Source organism: Sparus aurata, chromosome 9, assembly GCF_900880675.1.
Source record: "Sparus aurata chromosome 9, fSpaAur1.1, whole genome shotgun sequence".
NCBI classification, from domain to species: Eukaryota; Metazoa; Chordata; class Actinopteri; order Spariformes; family Sparidae; genus Sparus; species Sparus aurata.
Genome location: NC_044195.1, coordinates 34,436,060 through 34,445,949, shown reverse-complemented (window position 1 = coordinate 34,445,949; position 9,890 = coordinate 34,436,060). Strand labels below are relative to the sequence as shown.

The following is a 9,890-nucleotide window of genomic DNA, read 5'->3' as shown; positions in this document are numbered from 1 at the left end:
GCAGTGGTGTAGAAAGTACCTAAACGTCATACTTTAGTAAAAGTAACGATATCGTGTTAAAATATTACTTTGGTAAAAGTGAAAGTTGCTTATTCATATGAAAAGGATCTGATGTATGGAGAAAAAGTATAAAAACTGAATTAATACAAATATAAATAACTTAATAATTCAATTAATAAACGATTGAAAGCACCAAAATATTTATTTCATTAAATGTGAGTAATACATAATTTATGAAATGTGACATAAATGGATTTCTCTTCTTCTCTGTGTCTAAAAATACAATATTTGCGTTAAAAATGTAAGAATAAACAGCAGAAAGTGGAAATACAGTACATCAAAACTGGACATATGTACAGTACTGATATGTAGAGCACCCAAACTGCCAAAAGATAAAAACATACAAATATAAATGACTTAATATGCAACACTAATATGGAGTAATGTGGACATTATGGACATGTTTTATTAAAGTAGAAATTTGATGACGAGACACACAATGAAGTATAATCAGAGTTTGAATCACAATACTTGATATAAATAGACATACAGCTAAACAGACAAGGATGACACAGGTGAATGCAGATGCAAAAACATTGTATAATAAGTACAAGTAGTTGTAAGCAAAGGCTGTTGTTACACAGTAAACATCAACAGTAAGTAAACATCAAAAAACTATGTACACTTTAATAAACAGCAAACATTCTCCAGCTGTCACGTGTTTTGGGGGAATTAAAACTCAAGTTCTTCGAAAACATTTTGTGGCTCTAAGTTGTGGCTGACGATGTAATTGGAATTTGTCCCGCAGTTCCTGAAGGCAGCACCTGGAGAGGCTGTTGGTAGGAAATCACGTGACCTCGTGGAAATACAGGAATGTGTGCAGCTTCTCAGCTTCAATCAGCTGTTCAGGAGGCACGGGAGCAACAACATGCAGGCTGAAGTAATCACATTACATTTCTACTTTATATCTGATCTGCTCTGACTGTCACTGCAGCATGAAACATACAGGAGTCACCTGCCTGTCAGATCCAGTTGTAAACAGAACAAACCACAACTGATTTAACGGGTTTGTTTAAAACAGGATGAGATACAACATGTGCAGGAAAACACTTTGGTCTGAGTTTTTCCAGCCGTGAGTCAGAGCCTCCATTTCCAGTCTTGTGCATTGCATTGTGGGACAATAACGAGACAAATATCCAGCGATTTGGTCATTTCTCCAGAGTGAAGACATGACATCACACATTCACTGCTGCCATGGTGCTGTATATGAACAGTAGGAATGATGGGAATGACTCATGTGTGGGACACGTGAGTATGCAGGGTGGTTGTATGATTGCATAGTTGAGTTTTAAAGGAACAGTACAGCAAACATACCTGCAATTTTTTTGTTTTTGTTTTTTCAGTGGCTCTAATCCTCCTCTGGAACAGTTCACCCAATATTACAACATTTAGTCTCATGTTATATAAAGTCAGGTGAAGTCTTTTGGTACACAGAACATTTCTGGAGCTTCACAGTCAAACAGAGTTGCAGCATCCTGCTAAACAACTGAAGTAGCTGGAGACCACATGAAGATTCAGGATTAATAATTGTGACATAAAACGGCTCATCAAGAGTCCCAAACTGATTTAGAAAGAGTCCTGGTTTTGTGTCTGCTGGCTCACTGTCACACTGACATACATCATTATTAATGTTATTAATTACACAACAAAAGTTCTCCATTAAAAAATAACCATATAAAACATTATTCCCATTAAATTATGCATATTTACACTGAACGACGACTGTGGCTAACATGATTTATTCGGCTTTTTCAGGCCGTTCTGCATCATTAACCTCTCAGAAAGGTTTCACAGTTATCACCTGAACGTTAACACAAACGCTCTTTTAAAATAACTGGACATGAATGTGGTGTGAGCTTGCTGGTCTAAATTTAAATAAGGTACATGGACATTTAAATATGGCAGCCAGGACAGAACAAACAAAAACAACGAGATGATTCAAGATGAACAACAACCGAGGGCTCCAGGACGACCTCGTCAATAAATAAAAAAGACATCTCAGCATTATTAATTTGACACATTTTCATAATGTTTCCTTTAAGAAATCCTGGAAATGTTTCTGCCTCACAAGAAGACAGGTGCAGATTAACATTAACATGAACAAAAACACTAAAATCAGCCTCCTTTACCAGCTTAAACACTTCAGTTTGACTTTTCCTTTAATAAAAAAGGAATGTACCGGCTGAGAAGGAATGCCTGTTCAGACCCGGTGTTAGCACCGGTCCTGAGCGATCCGATCACAGGTGGTAGGTGTGAATAACCCAAAAGAAGGACACCTTTGTGATTCGATCACTCGGACCACATTCAACTGACGCCCGTGGAAGAAAATAAAGAAGAAGAAGGGAAACAGCTGCGACAATTCAAAATTATTCACATCTTCTTGTAAATTCGGCATTAAATGTAAAACATTAAATTGTTTGTTGCAGCAGTTTGAACACTTTTTCAACTGATTTCACCATTTACACTAAATCTATGAAAGGAAACAACATTTTGTTTGTTATAATTTATGTCAAACTTTGTAAATACAGTCAACAGTAACTATTATAGGCTACTTCTCCAAGAAAGTCCCCAGACTCCCTCTACAAATCACTTAATTTTGTGAGTTGCTGACTCGGGATGAACGTTATAAACTTTGTGAAACGCTGATTATGACAAATTCTTAATTTTATGGGCCGACTTGTAAATTCAGCAAATGTTCCACATGAAAATAATATTTTTTTTTGTGTTTCCTTTGAGCTGTCCACTTGTAATCAGATCACTCAGAGTGGATGTTAATATTCGGTCAGAGTAACTGATCAAGTGTGCCTCATATACCCAGAGAATTCCTCCTCTTCCTCTTCATCCTCCTCCTCCTCCTCCTCTTGTGTCTCACCCTCACAGGTTTTGAAAAAGTCTGAAAAAGCGTCTGCACGTCTGTCTTCATACCCGGTGAAGTCTTCCTGTGCAGGCAGCGTTACCGCCACAGCTGTCTGATCGTCTAACTCAGAGTCTGTGGCCGCTTCAGGCTGCTGGTCCAGTCTTAAAACGTTTGTGAGGGAGTCTCTCGGATGCTCCTCTTCTTCCTCATGTGCAGCCAGTGCGGCGAGGGTGATTGAGAACAGATCGACGTTGCCTGAGCTGTGACACACCTCCTCCTCCTCCTCCTGCGGCTCCTCCTCCTCCTCCTGTGGCTCCTCCTCACCTGTGATACAGTCTCTGGCTCCAGTCTCCTCAGGAGTAAAACAAACCTCTGCAGCTCCTTCAGCTTTGGCCTTGTCTTCTTCCAGCCCCTCATGTACGACCTCTAACTCCGGAACCTCCGCCTCCAGCGTTCTGCTCCCTGATCCATTACCTGAGTCCTGGGAGGAACTCTGATCTGAGGAAAGATCTGTGAGTCTGTCCATGTACGCGTTTAACCCGTCTTCTTCTTCCTCCTCCTCCTCCTCCTCCTCAGAGTTGTCATGCCTGCTGGCAGGTTTAGGCGTTGTGGGATTATTTTGCCTCCTCTGTTTCTCCTCATAAATAGAGATCTGGTCAGGGATTGTTCTCTCTGGTGTGAGGGCGTAGCCTTCGCTCAGAGCCGCCTACAGTGGTGAAGACAGAGGAAGACGACAGTGAGAGAGTGGAATATATTTGTCAAGTCAAAGAAGCACTTCTCCTCTAAATACTTCCAGGTATCACCCAGTTGAACTTATCATATAATGGTGCTGGGAGCAGAGCGAGGCAGCAAAACGCCTGAAACTTCAGGCCAACAGAGTCTAATAAGCAGCTGAGAGCAACAGAGAGAAGACATTTCTCACATTACATCATTTCCTTATTTTGGTTTCCTTATGTAAGAAGTGACGGCAGCAAAACAGACCTATGGCATTATTATACCAATAACATTCTTTTAAATCTTGAAAATTTAAGTAGCTTTGCTCAAATGCCCATTACATCCGTAACATGTCACGATTAACAGCCATTAAATACTGAATAATAATAATAATAATAATAATGTGCAAAGTAAACAGTAACTTTTATCAGGTAAACGAGGTGGAGAGAAAGAATGGAGTAGCAGAAAATTGTGCTTAATAACAGAATTTGGGTTCATTCCATCACTGGTTGATCTAAATTTCTGACATAAAGATTAAAATTTTTACTTTTATTGGTCTTCTTGATTTTTCAACAGTCTGTATTGTTGTAACGTAACGTAACGCACCTCATCCATCGCCACAACTTTCCTCTGCAACCTTCTAAAACAGTTTTACTCCAACTACTCCAACCCTCCTCTTTCCTCGACAATCAGTGTGTGAAGTCAGTCAAGTTGTCAGACTGCCTGACCTGCAGTGACACCTGCATCAACAGGCTTCACCTCTATTTATATAAAAAGGTCCAGATACAGATCGCATGTTTATACTGAGATAAATGAGGCATGAATGTCATCTTTCACAGACGCTCACTGACTCAAACTGACATTAAATCTTTGAAGTTCAGCATTCTGCAAAGTACACGTTCTCCACTTCACCGCCAAGAAACAGGGAGAAACAGTTAGCCTGGATAACAAAATTCAACCCCTAAAATGTTCAAGGAGAAGTTTGTTGTATAGTTTAGATGCATATATAGATAGACAGAGTTATTGATTACTTACAATTAGTGCTCTGGGCAGAGTTGCCTTCAGTTTACAGATGAATCCGGTGTAGTAGAGGAGATACGTGGAGGCCATCCCAACACCGAGGCAGATAATCACAACAGAAGCAACTGAACCTACAACAACAGGTGCTGAAGACACACACACACACACACACACACACACACACACACACACACACACACACACACACACACACACAGGAGCAGTTAGTGTCTTGCTCTCTCACACAGATAGTGGGACCAGGATATCTGATTTTATTTCATGCGCTGGCAAACGGGAATTTCCACGAGTTTCACAGGTTAATGGAAACTCTCACTTCCACGTCTCCGTCCAAAATCACCCGGTAACCGGGGGCAACGTGTGTGCGTCATCTTTTTAACAAGAGTGGCCAAGCTATCATCTGATGTGACGTTCTGCTAGTTTTAGCTTGTTTTGGACATCAAATGACACAACATTTGTACCAAACTTGAAGAAATTCCCCGACGGTGTTTTGAGATATTGCGTTCACAAGAATAATGTGGACGGACGCTGTCGATGACATCATCTGTAGCTCATTAGCAGCACTGTTGAGACGCTGTATCCATAACGGAAGCTAAGCCTACCTCTGTTTGGTCCCAGGATGCTCGTGAAGGCGCACACCCAATCAGATGGCTCAGAGTTCCTGTTCACACCAAAGTCTGGGAGCACCTGTACGCAGTACTCTTCACCCTCCTGCAGGTTGGACAGGTTATAAATCCTCTTTTCAGTCGTGAAAACTAACGTCTGCAAGTGAAAAAGTGAGAAATTACTCGATTAGAATGACTATTGAGGCCTCATCTGCTTGACTCAGTCACAATATTGGATTTGAATCTTGGTTTTATTGAATCTTTCCAAGCAGCGAGACAACACCTGTAGGATCGTGACAAAAACAGGCTTTTCCTTGAGGTTTACTCGGGAACATGGAATAATGTACAGCACTATTTCCACTGAGCGAGAGGACTGGAGTTTTAGTTTCATCTCAAAATAATGTTAGTGTATTCCTGTCTCAAAATGATGATACAGAACTCAAAAGTCTCAAATACCCAGAATATTACCTCATTATTTGGAGCAGCTGGGATGTTATTTCCAGACACACGAGTCATTTTTTTGTTTCTAACTAACAGGATCTTTTGTGTTGAGTTAAACCTGATGATCCTGCTGTGACGAGTCAAAATGTCTGTTGTCATCATCAACAGTACAGTTGTGAAATCTGTGGTGTGTCACAGGAGTAAAACGCGGATGTCTTACCTTTTCCTCATTACGACTCTTCACCGAGATGTCATAACTTGCCATGTAGTGTGAACCGATATCATTGACACCTGAGTTCCTGTCGGGTTCTGGCAGTGAAATGTTGACGTGGATGCCGGTGCCAAATCCAGCCAATGAGAGTTTTGGAGCACCAATTTCAGCTTGGAACAAAAAGAAAACAGTCCTTTTTAAAAAGTTAGGAACATTCCCAACAATCACAATATTCAGCCATTCGTTAACTTCAAACAACAAGCATTCTTGTCAAGAGACGCTCATGTGTACGTACTCTGTATGGAGGGGGTGAACTCTTTTCTGACAGACAGCGGAGACTTGTTGTGGTTGTACCGCGCCTCGACGGTCAGAAAATGTCTCTCCTCTGGATCTTCAAGGACCACCTGCGCTGATGTCTCCTTTTGTCTTTGCTAGACGTTTCAGTTTTTTGCCCCCCGCTAAAAAAAAAGAAAAACAGAGCTCAAACATTTTATTTCATTTTATTTTCTATGATTCTTGGTTCAAACATTGATGTTATGTTTTGTAGTTTCTGGACAACAAAGCTTTTGATACACACAACAACAACACTGGTTAGTAACAAACCCAAACTCAATTCCATACAGTCAAAACTAATGTATATCTAGTATCGTCATGTCCCCCTTATAATAGTTAGCTTTAGAGCTGGCCTTGGTCTGGAGGAGAAGAGAAGGAAGAAGGAGGAGGAGGAGGAGGAGGAGGAGAACCGGAAGAAGTAGGAGGCGAAAGAAGAAGGAGATGAGAGGAGGAGGAGGAGGAGGAGGAGGAGGAGAAGAAGAAGGAGAATGAGGATACGAAGAAGGAGGAGAAGAAGAAGGAGGAGAAGGAAGAAGAACGAGAAGGAGAAGAAGAAGGAGGAGAAGAAGAAGGAGAAGGAGAATGAGGATACGAAGAAGAAGGAGAAGAAGAAGGAGGAGAAGGAGAAGAAGGAGGAGAAGAAGAAGAAGGAGAAGGAGAATGAGGATACGAGAAGAAGGAGAAGAAGAAGGAGGAGAAGGAGAAGAAGGAGGAGAAGAAGAAGAAGTAGGAGATGGAGGAGGAGGAGGAGGAGGAGAAGAAGAAGGAGAATGAGGATACGAAGAAGGAGAGAAGAAGAAGGAGGAGAAGGAGAAGAAGAGGAGGAGAGAGAGGAGGAGAAGAAGAAGGAGAAGGAGGAGGAGGAGGAGGAGGAGGAGGAGGAGGAGAAGAAGAAGGAGAATGAGGATACGAAGAAGAAGAGGAGAAGAAGAAGGAGGAGAAGGAGAAGAAGAAGGAGGAGAAGAAGAAGAAGGAGAAGGAGAATGAGGATACGAAGAAGAAGGAGAAGAAGAAGGAGGAGAAGGAGAAGAAGGAGGAGAAGAAGAAGAAGTAGGAGAAGAAGAATGAGGATAAGAAGAAGAAGGAGGAGAAAAAGAAGAAGGAGAATGAGGATAAGAAGAAGAAGGAGAAGAAGAAGGAGGAGAAGAAGAAGAGGAGAAGGAGAAGAAGAAGAAGAAGAAGAAGAAGGAGGAGAAGAAGAAGGAGAAGGAGAATGAAGATAAGAGAAGAAGGAGGAGAAGAAGAAGGAGGAGAAGAAGGAGAAGAAGAGAGGAGGAGAGAAGAGGAGAAAAAGAAGAAGGAGAAGGAGAATGAGGATAAGAGAAGAAGGAGGAAATTCCAGGTCATTGGTTCCTTTTTGTAAATTCTGCATTAACTAGCGAAGACAGAAATCTGATTAATGAGCTAAATCATAAAACACACATCAGACCCGAGTTTAACCAAGAAAAGAAATGAATCATGTTCATTCCCTTCTGTACAGGCGAGAACAATCACATAAAAGCTTCATTATGACTGTCAAAACAAGAGATTAGCTCATGTGAAACTGAACAATCAGACCCATCCCTACTGCTTTTATAAGACTGTTTGAACGATCGGTTCCTTTAAAGCCTCGGCCGGCCTCTCTGTGGTCACAGCTGCCTCGCATGTACACTGACAGGCTGGAAACAAACAGCGCTGTGAAACAACGCCTCGGCCACGGTCAACGAAAGCAGAAGACTGAAAAGAAAAGTTCCCCGCAGCAGTCAGATATTCCATCAAAGAAGGCGCTCGAGTGAAGCCACAGATTGTCAGACAGATGCACTGAGTGAAAACGTGACTGAAGTGAAGGTCGCGGTCGATCTTGAGGCTGATATAACACGACAAATTCACACGATGTATATCAAATATATTCATGAATTACATTTATTGTGATATATTTATACGTATTGTGTCTTTTTCCTTATGAAAAATCAAGTATCCTACAACTTTTTAATCTTCAAGTGTGTAATGATGTGAGTCAGACTGCAGGATAAAGTTAACATCGAACTGTGATGATAAAACTGAATATGATGTATTCCTGTGGGTCTTTTGTTTATATTTGATTGAATAAAATACACATTTATACAAAGGAGGATAAGAGCAACTCAAAAAAAAACATTATGTTCTCAGAAACTGACTTTCAAAGCAGCATTCTGACTTTCTTTCGAGGTGTTCTGTCTTTTTTCTCAGGATTCTGTTTCTAAAAAACAGAATATTGACTTCCAACGCACATAATTGGTTTGAAACTCATTGTTTGTTTGTCTTTACAGAGGCCCCAAACCTCTTCCATACATTCACATCATGTCAAGCTACAAGGTAAATGTGGTGGTGTTAGTTTTCTAAAGGAAAATAATGTCCTGCTATATTTAGGATGAGTTCAGGAGTCTCACGGCAGCCTGGGCTCCACAACCAACCACATGTAAATCTGTGAATTTGCATTTCAAGTCTTGTTTGTGGAAACTAAAGTTACACTTGGTGTTTATAGATGGATCTATCTCTTACTTTCCTATCAGCAGGGATTAAAAAAAAAGTGAACGTCGTTTGAACAAAGTGCTCTGAGCACTCAGAACGCCTGGCTGTCTTATCTTTCTCTCTCTGGTTTATCAGATACGAGGGAAAGAGGATGCTTTGATCAACACTGGAGGACAAACTGACATATTTGACTACATATTATATATAATGCTGTGAGCAGCCAGAGAGCTGGTACACATACTGCTGATCTTGAGGTTTTAACCATGAACCACAGCGTCTCTGCTCAGAGTCCAGCTGGGGGCCAATTCTGCATTTTGTTCCCATCTCACAGTCATTTCACTTCCTGTTATCTCTCTACTGTCTCTAAAAAAAACAACAGAAGCAGAAGCTGTCCCCGAGGAAACGTTACAAATCTGAGGACATTTATTTCTGGGTTCTGACAAAGCAACCTCTACTCGGGGGTCCACTTATCGGCTGGTTCTGGAGCTTTAAATCAAAAATTCTTCATTGACAGACGAAGGTTCGCTCAGTTGTCATGGAAATACAGACGATCACACTTTCCATTGTCAATCATTTGGGATTTCGTACGATGTTGAAATTTTGTGAACTGGAAACTGATGTTTCCAAAGACGCCCAGATATTCAGTGGTACGAGAAAAAAATAATTACATTCGTATTTTCAACCCAAGGCTGCACAGAGCTTAATCGCAAATGTGTTGGGATGTGTTCAGGAAAGGAATACATATATAAACAATAAAATTAAGTTTTAGGTCTGGGATTTTCTTTGGGGGTGATTTTGATGTTTTTTAAAACACTTTAAATTATGTGTTTACATGATTTAGTAGAATCAGTTGTTTCACAATTTCCATTTTCATTGTAAACTGTCAAAATCACGATGATGAGAAGAAGATTTGGAGGCGTCTCTGCAGCACTTCAGTATTTTTATTACCGTTCTGTTTTGTCACACATTTACTTTTATCAAAGAAATTAAGCTTCTTGCGATTTAGAGTTAATTTGTATATTGAAACCTTTCTAAATTCTATAGTTGTATTCTTTGCATCTTAATAAAAACTCCACTATATAACATATGATATATTATTATATATAAGTCAAACTTTACCCACAAAGAATCTCTATGTAGA

At 40.5% G+C, this 9,890-nt stretch overlaps 1 protein-coding gene across 1 annotated transcript; it reads right to left on the bottom strand.

Moving 5' to 3' along the window:
* Window positions 1-183: 183 nt before the first annotated feature.
* On the bottom strand, window positions 184-9,084 carry LOC115588747 (uncharacterized). The gene is made up of 6 exons (XM_030429517.1): window positions 9,079-9,084; window positions 6,222-6,357; window positions 5,936-6,096; window positions 5,272-5,431; window positions 4,667-4,797; window positions 184-3,623 (listed from the first exon to the last, which is right to left on the bottom strand). Exons 1-6 carry the CDS (start codon window positions 9,082-9,084, stop codon window positions 2,856-2,858), a joined length of 1,362 nt encoding a protein of 453 aa, XP_030285377.1. The 3' UTR covers window positions 184-2,855.
* Between the last annotated feature and the right edge of the window lie 806 nt (window positions 9,085-9,890).